The 14,975-nt window shown below is 41.3% G+C and overlaps 1 protein-coding gene across 2 annotated transcripts in view; it reads left to right on the top strand.

Moving 5' to 3' along the window:
• Positions 1–14,975, top strand: part of EIF4E3 (eukaryotic translation initiation factor 4E family member 3) — a 251,077-nt gene that overhangs the window by 59,271 nt on the left and 176,831 nt on the right. The window contains exons 4-7 of one of the 2 annotated variants that reach the window (XM_032411764.1): positions 230–290; positions 2,922–2,988; positions 6,392–6,547; positions 10,917–12,923. In XM_032411764.1, coding sequence (XP_032267655.1) covers positions 230–290; positions 2,922–2,988; positions 6,392–6,547; positions 10,917–10,963 — 331 coding nt within the window. In that variant the 3' untranslated portion in view covers positions 10,964–12,923. Of the gene's footprint in view, positions 1–229; positions 291–2,921; positions 2,989–6,391; positions 6,548–10,916; positions 12,924–14,975 lie in introns of those variants that run through there. The other variant, XM_032411765.1, reaches the window with a different exon arrangement.

The following is a 14,975-nucleotide window of genomic DNA, read 5'->3' as shown; positions in this document are numbered from 1 at the left end:
CATCGCCACCCCTGCCCTTGTGGCCACTGAATCCCACTTTCTTCCTTCCCCATCTCCACCCCCTTTCTTTTTCTTTCCTCTTCTTCCTTTTCCAGTAAAAGGGCTGAGGGAGAGTTTATTGAAGAATGCTCCATTGTTTGTTGTTTTTAATGTCATCTGTGGTTAAACTAAACGCATGTAGAATCATTTAATCCTTGAGTATAATTTTAAACCTCGGTCTCTGATCCAGGGAAGAGGAGAGTAATGCGAAGGGTGGCGTATGGAAGATGAAAGTCCCCAAGGACAGCACGGTACGTTTGTTCGGATCCTCTTCTAGAACTGGCTATGGTTGGGGTTGTTGTTGACTGCATATGGTGAGCCTCTTGTGCTTTTTAGGCAGCCCACTTGGTCGTCTCAGAACAGGACTGGGGGTGAGAAACTCTGTTCTGACGTTGGTGATTTTCTGCCCCACAGTGTCACCTTGAAAATGTAGTATTGTGTTTCTCTATAGAAATGATGCAGCTGTGGGACTGTATCCTAAATTCTGAAGAGCTACGCACTTCTTAACTTTACAGAAAGGCTGATGATGGCAGTCATTTCCTCACCAGCCATGACTAACATGTGGAAGTTGGTATACATAGTGAGAAGCAGATTCCTGCCACCAAAGGCTTGTCCTTCTTCCACTGAACTTGGTGCAGAGACAGGGGATGCTTGGGAGGCCATGCATCTTACCATTTGGGGAGGGTTTCGTGTGAGGCTGTGCCCAGCCTCCCTGCGGGACTGACAAGAGCCTGGTTGGTAGGATGGCCTACTGAGACAACTGGTTTCTAGTGGCCAAGCCTCAGAAACCGAGATTTTCTAGAATAGGCTCAAATTCATCATGCTGACTAAAAGTGAACATTTGAACCCATTCTTAAGCTTTGGGAAACCAAAGCACTTCTTTGAAAATGGATGAAAGGGCAGAAGCTACCCGAGTCACCTTTTCATGGTTTCTTTCATGTGGATAAGCTCAAAGAATTACAATGTCTCCAGAGACCCATAGGTTTGAGTCATTTCCCTATAAGCACAAACCTAAAGATGTGACCAGATTTATTTGTTAATGATGCAGACTATCATCAAGATGCATAGCTCCAGGATTTGCCTGTTATTTGGCTTTCATAAAAAATGTCAGGGGAGCCAACAACCGGGCAAGGCCTGCAAAGCTCCTCCTGCCCCCCACCTTTAAAAGGAGAGAATATAAGTTGTTTTTAATTTCAGCGAGAGCACGGTTTCCTTTTCATGTGCTTTATTGACTCACACCAGCCTTTGAGTTCTGGTAGAAACAATGGTGATGTCAGCGTGTGGTGAACAGAAGCTGACGGGCACATTTGCCCCTTTCTCTCCTTGGCCATCTGCAGTCACAGATAATAGCACGTTCATGTCTGTACAAGTGTCCTCTTCACTCACTGTCAGTCGGGAGCCCGGTGGGCCAACCTTGTTTGACGTCACAACGTGGGAGGGAACTTCCCCTTTGCCCTAACTTCCTTGCAACGCCCTCAACTTCATCATGAATGGTGTAAGACACCGCAGGTGGGACATAGAGAACGGAGAGGATGATTTCCAGAAGGGAGACCAGCGGAGCCAAAGGGGGCATCTAGAAAAGGGAAAATAAAATCCTCCCCGCGAGTGAAAGCTCACGGTGCTTAACTGCTATCATCTTGGTTAAAAACTCAGCTAGGCTGCTTTCAGTTTATTAGAACATAGTAATAAACACTAGTATTAATAGTTAATATGTAGTGAGCACCTGGCATGGAGCAAACATGCAGCTATATACGGAACCGATCTTATCTGTTAGCTTTTTTTACTGCAGTCACAATGCTAAGCCCTTTGAATGCATTTGTTGGCTAATTTCATGGTCACAACAAGCCTGGGAGGTCAGCCCGTTGTTATTCCCTGCTCGACTAAGGAAACTGATGTTGCAGGGTTGATAACCTGCCCACTCACAGACTAAGCAGCCTGGCAGGATTCAAATCCAATTCTGGAAGAGTTTAGGGCCTGTAAACTCTGGCAAGGAAGGTAAATGGGACCAAGAACTTTTCGAGGGGGGATAACTGGAAGAACTTTTAGGCCTCCAGCTACCCGTGAGCGCATGCTGGCTGCTGACTGGATGGCGTGAGTAGATCTTGGGTAGAAGGGCCTCCAGGTTTCTCCCTTGCAGGAGGTAGATGGGAACATGAACTGATTCTTCTGGAGAGATGCATGCATACACACATCAAGTTCTACCCCTTGATGTAAACAGTCTGGCTCCGGTGGATGGAAATTTGCAAGTCTCTCATATTCACTAAACCAGAAATTTCCTTAAGAGCTCATCCCTGTGGTAACATTTTAAGTATCTCATAAACTGCAAGAAAAACAGAGGGCAGGGAGGGTATTGGAGAGAAGGGTTTTACTAATAGCATTCAACTATAATCAGTCGATACATTTTGAATCAGTGAAAGCTAAAGGCACTGGAACATTATAAATCATTTGAAAGCATCACCCACCCACCCACCCACCCCATTCTTTTGAACTTCATCAGGGTGTCACTAGAGATTGACTTTGTAGCTTTGGACACAAAGTTTTATGGACACAAAGTTTGTGACTTTGGATCCCTCGTATCTATCTGTGTAAAGTTACTTGTAAAACAATACAGTATATGCCACTATTGTGAGTGTTGACACCCGTGATCCGGGGATGTCTGCGGGCTCCAAATAATGGGCATGAACACAGTGCATGTGAGGCTGAAGAAAATGTGACTTGTTTAGCTCCTGAAGATACTTGTCTAAAAATATATGTGTTGTTATTGGTTTTTGTTTTTTGGTTTTTTTGTGTTTTTTTGTTTTTTGTTTTTTGTTTTTTGTTTTTTGTTTTTGTTTTGTTTTGGTTTGGTTTGGTTTTTGTTTTTTATTCTTTTCCCATGCCAGTCCACAGTTTGGAAAGAGTTGTTGTTAGCGACAATCGGGGAACAGTTCACAGACTGTGCCGCTGCAGGTAAAGAAGCTCACGCCGTCGGTCACCTGCTCGTGTGTGCTTGGCTTGTGCTTGTCACTTGGAAGCATTTGTTTCCATGTGTTTGACTTTTAACACGTTTCGAAGTTCTTTACTCCGTAACTCTGAACTTACAGGTTTTTTTCATGTGATCATGGCATTTCATGTCATATGTGTATGTACATGTACATATTTATGTGTGTGTTATATGTATGTACATATGTATATGTGCATTTATTTTTCCCCACGTAGCTCATCTTAATAGTGTCCACGAACATCTGTCCAAAATCAATAGGCGAAAAGAAAAGAAAAGAAGATTTGGTATCGGTTTGTTCTTAATACAGTTTGGGGTAGGTTGCTCATTCCAGTTCTTCCCGAGGGATGAGTGGTGTCTAGTGGAGTGTGGAGTTAGGCCAGCACAGTCCCTCTATACCCCCTGGTTTTTCTCCCTTCCTCCTGTCCTGCTCTTGGGCCCCTGCTCAAAGAGACTTACAGAGGTTCACCACTGGGACTTGTAACCCCACACCTGAAGCTCAAATAGAAGGTCCTCAGGCATTTCCAGATACTGAGTGAATTTCTCAGAGCCTCTGTAAGTCCATTTTTATTTTGCTTTGTTTTTATCATGAAACCACTCAAAGAGAAGAAGAATTGAATTGCTTGTTTAACGATTTGTTTTCTCCTTGGCTAGTTCCTTCAGAAGGCTTCTGAGGTAACATTTAGAATAATACTTTACCTGTTCAGCTTTCAGTTAAAAAATTTTTTTCTTAGCTAATTAGTACTGATTAATTAGTCCCCAGATGTCTTAGATGGTACTATCTTTGGGGGGCACCCCTAGGCTGAGTCACTGCCATGGCAAGCTTCAAATTCACCTACTAGCAGTTTCCATAATTCTCCTTTTGTTTTGCTTCTTATTTCACCAGCTTTCATTCCCTTAAGACAAAACCCGGGTGAAGATGAAATTGTCTTAAAAGTACAGATTCCTTCTGTTTTAACAGAGAAGAGTTAGCAACTTCACATTATGGAGCCAAAAATGCGTCCTAGGTATAATTATAAACACATTAATCCCTGGGAGAGGAAGTTTCCTGTGCGAATTATTCCTGTTTCCAGAACCCGGGAAAATAGTCTAATAATAAACAGGCAGGATTGAGTAAAGAGGGCCTGTTATTCCGTGGTTGACTTAGGAAACTGGTGCACCATTAACTGTCTATTAAGCATTAGCTCTTCCACTACCCCCACTCTACCACCTGAAGCAAGTCAGCCAGTCTCTCTGGGCCTCACTTCCCCCATCTTTAAACAGCGGCTCCTCCTAGCTCTTATACTGCCAGCACCCTAAAATAATTAGGGTTTTGCTGGTCGATTCTACTTATGAATATTACATGATTGCTGATGGATCTGCCTTTGCATAAGAGTTGCAGCCTTTGACCATGCGCTTCTGAAAGCGCTATGCTAGTCGGAGCCGCCTAGTTACCAAAAGCCAAGCCAAACTGAAATGCTGACGGCTCAGCAGATCCAGCAGCCATCACTTACAACCCTCTGGCCAAGAGTGTAGAAATGGGCCATCCCCAAAGACCGGAGAATGCCGCTGTTTCCCTGAAAGGCTGATCTAGTGTCTTCATGGCCATTCTTGAAAAGGGTAATGAGAATGGCATGCGTGGGGCTTCCCTCTTCACTCGCAGATTTTCCGTTCACATAGCAGTTCTGGTAGTGAGGTCGAGCAAGTGTCCGTTGAAGGCGTAAATTCAAAAATAAGAAACCTGAACTAAAACAAATTTTTGACGCAACAATGTTTCTCTTGGCTAAGGGATGGCCGGGATCAGGTCCTATTTATTTTTTTGGAAATTTTGATTTAAATGTGACAAAAATACCAAAAAGTACACAAATTGTAATGTGTACAGCTTGATAAATAGTCACAAAGTCAACAGATCCCCATAACTGCATCCAGATCAGGGAGCAAGCAGAACATTACTCACCTCCCAGAATCCCTCCTTCCCCTCCCTTCCTCCAAAGGTGGTCACCAATCTGGCTTCTGATACCATAAGCTGATTTCGCCTGTTTTCAAACACTGAAATAAATGGCATCATTTAGTGTCAAGTCATACACATTTAGAAGGAAAGAAGGGAGGGGAGGAGGGAGGGAATGAAGGAGGAAAGGGAAGGAAGGAGGAAACAAAGGAATTATTTTACAAAAGATGAATTCCTTTAGTAAATTAGACATGCCCTCTTTTAAATTGTATCAAAATACTAGAATGTTTTAACCCCCAGAAGACAATTGGAAAAATTGATGGTATAAATATTTAGATGCACAGATTTAGAGCAAATCAGGCAAATTAGAAAAAGCATATTAACTAAAGCAAAATTTCCTAATTTTGATAATGCTCATCTTTCACATTTTACTTATAGATGCTGAGCATGTAAGTACAGAGAGCCGACCCTGTTTCATTGGTGTGGCATGAGCACATAAAGTGGGAGTCAAAACCCTTTATTCCTGTCATTTTGCCACAAATTAACAGACACAAAGTGGGTACAAGGAAGCATATGATGGTACAGAGCCTTCCTTATCTAGCCACCATTCCCAAATATCTACAGAGTGGCCCCCAACCCAGAATTTAGTTAAAAATAAATGAAAGACCTACATTAATCAGTATTGATGAATGCTTTAATGTCCATTCACAGAAGTACTAGAATAGCAGAGTCACACTCAGAAGATATTTACTGTCCCTTTATATACAGTGCTGACAGATGGTCATTGGTTCCCTAGCCCAAAGTTCAAAAATGCCAAAACCTGAAGGGGAATGGCTGGAGAGAAGCACTGGAGAGCAGAAAGAATGAAAAGGGAAGGAGCAGACAAGCAAACCACACAAAAACGGAATGAGCAGCTTGGAACACACAGTCTGGGTCCAGTTAGTATTGAGGCAAATAGCACTAACCACCCCACGATCTCTGAACACTTGGCAGGAAGTCAGGAGAGAAATACTTGCTGTTCTTAACAAAGACAGTCAAGCATCGAGGAAAAGCTCATTTGAGTTCACTTGGCTTTCAGAGGACAGAGCATTATGCAACCCATTTTAGAAAAAGTCTCATCAAAACAGACTAAGAAATAAGTCAAAAAGCTTTGGTAACATGTTAAAAAAGGATAAATTACTTATCTGGAAAATTCATTTGCCTGGAACATGATGTTTATCTAAGTCCCTAGATAAATGTGATGTACCTGTTGCAGCTTTTGTCCACTAACTTGCTTTTTGTCCAGCGGTTCCCCTTAGAAACAGTGTTTATTATGTGTTCTCTTGTGCCACCTTCTTCTTATTATCTTATCCATAACTTACAGCTAAGATGATAAGTGCTTAAAAAAACAATACAGACAGACTTGGAATTATCACTCATTTCTTTCTTCCCCGCCTTCCCCTCAGATGACGAAGTAATAGGAGTCAGTGTCAGCGTTCGGGACCGGGAAGATGTTGTCCAAGTCTGGAATGTAAACGCCTCTTTAGTGGGTGAAGCGACCGTGTTAGAAAAGATCTATGAACTTCTGCCCCACATATCTTTTAAAGCAGTATTTTATAAACGTAAGTGCTTTATTTTCAGTTATTATTTTCTAGCTTATTCTATCATTACTTTTAAAGACAGAGACTATGTTGCAAATGAGGTGAAGGCAGAATCACTCAAAATTCTATAATTCAGAAAATAATGCAATAAAATACACGTGTTAAAAAAAAAAAAGTTCAGTCTCAAGAAATTAAAATGCGATTTTATTGTCACCTAAACACATGTTTCAGAAAAGGTGATACGTATTGTATTTGTTATTTCAGAAATTTAAACCTGATCTTAAATTTGTCATTCTCAGAAAAAAATTACCTTCTATTTGAAGCAACAATAACAAAAATGTTATTATATGAGCTGGCAGGTAGATATTCAATCATCCCTTCATAAACAGGAATTTATAATGTATAACATCTGTATTTGTGGAGAACCTCTTGTTCTGAGAGCAGGGGTGATTGAATGTTCTACTGAAATGCTAATATTTCCTCATTATGGAAGGCCGTGACACAGAACGAAAGAGAATTCACGCACAGTGGTGAAATGTTAACAGTATGAATAGGTGTGTGGACCCATTGTTTCCATCATGATTCATGTTCATTGCTTTTGTGTGCTCTTTTGAAAAAGTCATCTTTTTCATAATGAAAACAGCTTACTGCTATTAAACGAATGTTTGGTAGATCAAACTGCAGGTTACACTTTTAACAGTGAGTTCAAGAAAAGTATTGACAGTCCTACACATACATCTGATAAATTCCTGTTTTCCAAACCATTCCAAGAGTCAATAACCCAGTTTTTTTTTTAACTGTGTGGCATTTCATTGACTCTAAGATGCCTTTGATGATAAGTATTATTTTACAATTACTAAGAAAGAAAAATAAAAGGCTCCCAATTAAACTATGATGTATTATTGAATCCAGGGGTCTTCCGATGTGGGCTGGGGAGTGCATCTTAGTCTTGTTGGAATACACTCCATTATTGTTTCACTTTTCCCAACCCCTTGCCAAAAAGGAGAAAAAAAATCAAATGTTCTTTTGGGATTGTCTTGGTATGATAGAAGTTATTAAAACAAAGGCCTCCCTCGAAGGAGTCATAAAATCACAGACCAAATGATTTAGATTTTAAGTAACAAGACTGATATGTTGCTGCAGATATTCAGCAAGTGCTTAGCTTCTGAATTTTAAATGAAAGTTTAAATAAAAGAGACAGAAAGATGGCCCTGCAGAAGTTGATTCTTGGCTGTGCAGTGTGGAAATTGCACATTTGTAGATGCAATTTTCAGTCCTTGGGGAACATTAGTTGTATTTTCAACCCAGATATTAATTGAAAGGTCACCAAGGGTCTTTTCTTGTTTTTCTACTTCACAAGACTAACTCTCTGGAAGGAAGTGTATTTCAGGGCCATTTATGAATGGGGCTACAGCATTCTTTACCACCTTTGAACCAGCCCCACATTTGACTCAAAAGAGGAGAGAAGCAATTTGGAATCATCAAGTCAGGCACTTTGAATTTTTGTTCCCCTTCAACTGTGTGACCTCGAGCAGGTCACACCTTCTCGTCCTTTTACTTTCTCATCAAAATATTGAGGAGGTTGGTCTTAAATGATCTCCAAGGTTCCTTCTACTTCAAAATTCTCTGATTAAATTTCCAAGTAACACGGTTAGCAGCAGGTCCAAGATGATAGGAGTATTTCACTAGAAAATTAAGCCTCACAGTGATTAGCCTAGTTGTTAGGGCAGTGGTAATACTCAGGTAAGACTGAACAAGGATGAGTCACTGCTTAGTTGTTGTGATGGCTTGGGGGGAGGGGGAGGGCAAGCCAAATAAGGGGGAGAAGTGGCAACCTGACCAGTTGAATCAAGCTGAATAGATGACCTAAAGATAGATGCCATTGTGAAGTTTGTGAGTAATGCAGAACTGGCTAGGGTCTCTGTAGAAATCCATATTTTAATGGCATAAATTAACATTTAAAGACTCAAAGATTATTCAGATAAAAATTTGAATTGGAAAAAACAAGCAATTCTCTTTATTTTATATAAAGCAGGCAGTCCTTTACTCAGTAGGATTATTATACACCACGTGCTGCAGAATTGATTTGGAAAAATGAGGTTTGGGCAGAAATCTTCATCACAGCATGATGAAGAACAGTCGTAGGGTGAGCTAAGTTAGGAATGGCCAACTCCATGCTTTTATTCTGTCTTGTTAATAGGATCCTGGTGTTAAGTATTCACAAGTATACAGAAGCCAGGTGACATGGCAGATTTTCTATGTAGAAAGAGCCCAAGCGTATTCGGTCAAGGCCTCCAGCAGGGGAGATGAGGAGTGGGCTGTTGTTAAGTTATACAGGATTTGGATATAGATTAATTATTTGATGGAGACACTCACAGTGTAGAGACCCCTCCCCCCACCCCAGTGCTCCCCTTCCCCCCACACCCATTCTGTTATGTTCTTCAGAGCAGCTGAATGGCATCTTTTCTGATGTGAGAATTATTTAGAGCGGAGGTTGGCGCACTATGAACCCTTTGCCAAATCTGCCCCCTCCTTGCCTTCTTTGGTAGGGGCTGCAGCTAAGAATGGTTTTCACATCTTTAAATGGTTGGAAAAAATCAAGGGAAGAACGACATTTTGTAGCACATGAAAATTGTATGAAATTCAAATTTCCGTGTCCATATATAGATAAAGTGTATTGGCACCTAGCGGTGCCCGTTTGTGCACATACTGTGAATGGCTGCCTTAGTCCTAACGGTGGCACAGTTCATCGTTGGGACAGAGACCATGTGGCCTGCAAAGCGTAAAATATTTATTCTCTGCCCCTTTCCGGAGCAAGTTCTCTTGACTCCTGGTTTCAAGAATTCTATCTTCTCTTTCCACCAAGGCTCACCCAAGGCTGAAAAAGAACTTCTGTCTCACAGAACTCCCCCAGTTCTGAAGGTTCTATTCTGCTAGCTTCATAGCCCATCACAGTGACAGGACTTCAGTATCTCAGCCATGACCACCACAGACTGTCCCTCGCACTCAGAGTCATAAAAATCTCCGGACAGCCCATAATCTCTCGATTTATCACTTGGAGCCTGGCGTCGCTAAGAGGTCTGGGCTTCCTCCACTTGACCCCGCAGCACTGTATATTTTACTGCAGAACAGACCATATTTGCTTCGGTACCGACCCTAAAAATCTGTTCTAAAGAGAAAAAAAAAAGTGAAATATTTGTAAAGTTGTACATGCGAGAAGCACTCAGTTCAATCATTTGGGATTGTAGGCTCTCCTTAGGAATTTGGCCAACGCACGGTAACCCTGGGAGCTGTAGGTATGCTTCTGCCAGGGTTTTATCCAAGTGAAGAACAGGTTGGGGCGAACATCCAGGATGATCCTGAAGGGAAAATGGTCCCTTTGCCCACCACTTCACCCCTTTAGACACTAGTCTGAAGAATTTAGTCTATATTAAAAACAGAGAAATGGAAGGGGCTTGACAGGTGAAATGGGCCAGCCCATCCATGCCTTCCAAGGACGTCATTCACTGCCCATAGGGGGAGGGTGTAGGGAGACAAAGCACAGAGAATTCTGAGTTGCCTTCGGCTTTATCAGACCCAAGCTGCAGTGACTTTTCCCCTCAAGAGAAGAGGATCTGCCCTTCCTTCATGGTGATGGTTAGTCAGATTCCAGGAAGTGGACTTTCACACTTGGCCTTTTTTGCCTTGGAGAAAATGGCATATATATTATGAATGTCTCATTTCCCACTTCTACTTTATAACACTTTAAGTCTTTGAAAAATATTTTTGATAGCGCAGCTTTTTATTCTAGGGTCCCTAACTATAATTAGTGATTTTGCAAGCCAGACAATAGGACTGGAAAAAAAAATTAAAAACATGATTGGAAAAAATAAAAGACCCATCCGTTTTATGAAATTTCATTTCCCACAGAGGGTGCTCAGAGGTGGGGGGATGTGATAGGATTGCTTACCCCCTTGTGTTGTTCTTTGCTTTGCTTTGTTTTTGTTTTGTTTTATTTCTAAAGATAGGTCTGTGCATGGCCCTGGTGTGGGTAACATTGGGTTCCCCCACCCCATGCATCCCGTGGGGTGCATTCCCCCCACCCCCCACCCCCGTAGCATTGGAGGCCCCGCATATTCTCTTCATCAGCTTGTGGGGATTACTCATCCTCTCGGCACAGCAAGCAGAAACAGGCAGCATGCCCATTGCTTGTTTATTCCTTGTTTTAATTTTCATGATTACGTTTCTCAGGAAATGCACGCCTTAGCTAACAGTTACTGGCACAAAAAGGTATTTGCGTTCTTGCCAGCCTTTGGGGAAACTGAATGAGATGCCTTAGAGAAGGGTTGCCCCATCCTTTGCTTAAAGTTTTCTTTCCTTTTTTTCTTTTTTGTTTTTTTCTGTCCTTTAGCCCATGAAGAGCATCATGCTTTTGAAGGTGGACGTGGAAAACACTAATTGCACACTCTGTAAAGAATTCTTTGTCCTTTGCTGATTGGTTTTGGAAACGGTCTTAACAGGAGGGAGAGTGAAGAGAAGACTTGCCGAAGCTCGATGCTGGTCCATTTAGAGTGGGTTTCTGTCCTTGCAGATGGGGCAATTAGGGCTCAAAGTGGCAGGTGGGGTGGGGGGGGACTGTGTGGGTTTCTACCATCACATTACTTGCTTTTTTTTTTTTGCCTTCTAAATTCTCTGTTCTTTTCACTCTGGGTTGGTTTTTTTTTTTTTTTTTTGTCCTTTTAAATTTCCTTATTCAGTCTAATTATTGTTTTCTACACTCCCCTTTCATTGAGGCACAAGAAATCGGTTTCCCTTTAAGTAGCTCTGCTGTACCTAGTTAATGAGAATATGCCTAATCGTGACAATACTGCTTTTGAAAACTACACTGTACTTGGAGGAATACTAGCTTGGTGAAACCTGTCTTGATTATTTGTTGTGACACATTCCTTCACACTGTGCACTGGGCATTGTTTTTTTCTATCCCAGGGAAAAGAAAAACCATACTTAATCTGATTCTGCACTGACAGCACACACATCTTTTATTTTTCCTTTTTAAACTTTTTTTTTTTTTTTTTTGCGATAAAAGGAAAATAATAGTTGGGTTGCCGAACATGAAAACTATAATCACAGTTGAGTATTTCAGGATATAAATCCAACTCTAGGTCTTCACACCCTCTGTGGAAGTATTTCTAATCCGAATTTCGATTTGACCTTCTCAAAGGATAGGCATAGAGTGGTAGCAATGGATTTCTCCTGGTAGGAGACCTTGTATTTCTGATTTGAAGAGGTGGTAATATTTTAATTGTTTGCATTAAAGCTGCTTCTGAATTTTGGGTGTGTGTGCCCACTTAGGGCTTTCCAAATCCATTCAAACACACTTTGTTAGATTATCCCTTTTTCCTGCTCACATTGTATGTCATTTCCAATAATTGATGGTCCTCCTGCCTGGGCAGCTCTCCCCTGCCTTTTTCATTTAGGAGCAGCAAGGTAAATCTCATTTCCAGGATGAATGTGAACATTGGCAAAGTGGAACGTTGAGTGCATTCTGTTGATATTAATTTTTGGAATTGTTGATATATATTGTATTATGTTACCAAAGAGATACCAGTTTTAGCAGAAGAAAATGGCCACCCTCTGGAACACTGAGACTCTTTCAAAAATGTGCCAATTCCCCTCTCTCGACTCTGCCAAGCCTCCCTACTGCTTTTACCTGAAAAAGCAGGGCCATTTGAAGACACTTCCTCCTGCTAGCTTTTCCTGAGTCCAGGGAGCTAGTGCATGCTTACACATTTCACAAAAAGGGCCCAGTGCTCAGAACTTCGTTGTACCCAGGACTTTTAATCCCTCTTGCAGTATTGACCAGCAGAGAGAGGTGGGGCCACTTCAAGCCTCCAGCCTGTGTTTGTAAATAAAATTCTCCATTCAAACATTTTAAAGGACCTTCAACAATATCTATTTATAAAAGTTGTGCCCTTCACTTGCATTACTAACCACATCAACCATAACCTCAATGATTGTAGTTTTAAAAACTCCTTTGTTTCTAAACTGAATTTCTTCAGTGATTTCAGAATGAGGTATAAGGATATCAGACCCCTTTTTCAAAAGCCTGGAACTTGCTTCTCTAAACATTGTACTAACATCCAACTTATTTTTAAGTTATTCATCAAGGATTTTTTAAAAAATTATTCTGACCATGAAGTTAAATTCTTTTTTATAATATATTTTTCTGATAGATTAGGAAAAAAAAGGATGATTGACCTATCTTCATTTTAATTGTCATATATATTTCCACAAGTAAATGGATTTGAAGTATTTTTATTTTTTATTTGAACTTTATTTAAAGCATTGTGATGACATGTTCAGCTTCTGCATGTATGTAGCCTTTGAAGAAAAAAAATAAATAGGAATGCTAGGCTCACATTAGTGTTCTCGAGTTTCTGTTGTTGATGATCATGGCACATGGCTTAACACACAAAGTAGATTTTTGTCCCAGAGAACTTCTGCACCTATTTCTGACCCGGCAGAAAATACCAACCGTGAGAAGGATTTAATTTGCCAAATGTTAAGAACCTATTATCTAAATTACTTTAAGAGTGGATTTTGTCAGATTTTGCTTTGGAAATTGTTTTAATTGAATATTTAGTTCCTAATAGACTTTGTATGAACTAATCTGATTTAATCAGTCTAAAAACCTCTCATTACCTTCTTGGATTAAAGAAGCTAATACTCTTTTGAGATACAAGGAAATATCTTGTGGGGCATGTGACTTTTGTTTAGGGCAGTGTACCCATGCTTGGGGGCGTGGGGTGGGGGTGGTGGTGGCAACTTGCAGGAAGATCCTGATTTTTCAGTCCGGACCTTGCAGGTGCAGCCTGTCCTCTCTACAGAGAGCCGTATGGAAGTCACAGCGCTGACTTGCTCGCTTTTGTCCTTCCTTAGGTCTGGATGCAGAGCCAGGGTCTCTGATGGAAACCAGTATGTATTTTCTCCTCCCATTGCCCCATACTAGGTTGTTAGATCACAATGGCTTGCTTACACTGGGGAAGTTACACCCGTTTCATAAGGACAGATAATACCCACTGAAAGTAACTTGTCTCTGTATTCACTTTTCTTCTGTAAGCACATCCCGGAAGTGTTGACTTACTCCACTTAAAGATTCCCTGCCTGACTTTTCCACATTTCTGAAACGAGGGGATAGTTTACAGTGAACACGTACATTTGATATAATGTGGCTATTAAATTTATGGTAAAATTGACAGCAAGAAAACGCAAAAGGAAAAACACAACTCTCGTAAAACTTTAAATAGTTTAACTCGACTCCTTCTCAACACTGTTCTTGACTTCAGCTCATGCCTATACATACACACAGTTCCAAGACCTTACAGATGAACGAAACTTTGGGTATCATTGAGTAGTAGACACACCTGCCGGCTACTAGCAGAGCCTTGACCAAACCCGTCCCTTGTGAGAGGACATGGGGTAGCAAGCAGCAGAGCTGGGCATCAGAGACTGCAGGCTACATGCCCAGTCCAGGTTCCTCAAACAGAACAGTCCAAAGTCTGTCAACCTAAGCCCCAAACAGCTCACCCCAATCGAGCACTACATACCTGATCCTGTCTGGCCACTGATGTGCCCGTACGTGATCAGGTATCCTCTCATTTTCTCCCTCCGACTCTCAGCGACTAAAGCAATGCTCCAGTTGGGTGTTTGAAAATAACCTTATTGGGACGGGAGGTGGGCCTTTGTTGTGAGAAGCCCAGCTCCTAGAAGGTCCCATCTTTTGTACGTAAACGAAAGTGACAACATTTGGAGCGATCACATGGTGGCGCTGCCTTCCAGCCAACCAGTCTGGCTCAGCGGCATCATTTATCCAGCTATGTTTGTGTAATTATGTTAAGATTCGAGTGCATTTTGCTCTTCTGGTTTTATAAAAATGTGGTTAGATACCACCAATAGAAGTTTAGCTCTCCTATACCTAATAAAAACGGGTGAAAGATAGAACTCTCTGGATGTGCTTTAAAAATCTCAAATCTTAGGCTCTCAGTGAGCCTCTAAGCAGTTATGAAGAGAAAGAATGAAATAAACTAACATATAGGAAATACCAGAAATATTTCATCCAATATTGTGCCCGAAGGGAGAAGTAAAATTAGGGTTTGGTTTTTGGGTTTTTAAGGGCTTTCTAAATATGGAACTCCCCTTTAAAATTGTAAGTCTGCTCTTCACCTTTCCTAGGCTGCGTGTTTTCTGTGTGATTTCCCTCCTAACAACTGAGAGTAGAGGACTGCCTGTGGGTAGTTTATTTCTTAAAAGAATGTATGCAGACCAATTAAAGATTACGTAAGAGTTTGGCAACTCAGGATTATAAGAGCCTGGGTAATGACCTCGACAACTGAGAGGGGTCGGAAGGTGGAGAGGGAAAAGGTGGGAATGGGGGCGCGGTGAAGAGCCCTTTGAACCTACGCTTCTGTGT

This window comes from Phoca vitulina, unplaced genomic scaffold, assembly GCF_004348235.1.
Source record: "Phoca vitulina isolate PV1807 unplaced genomic scaffold, GSC_HSeal_1.0 scaffold13, whole genome shotgun sequence".
Taxonomy (NCBI): domain Eukaryota; kingdom Metazoa; phylum Chordata; class Mammalia; order Carnivora; family Phocidae; genus Phoca; species Phoca vitulina.
Note: the sequence above shows the minus strand (reverse complement) of the source record. Positions and strands in the feature narration are given on the sequence as shown.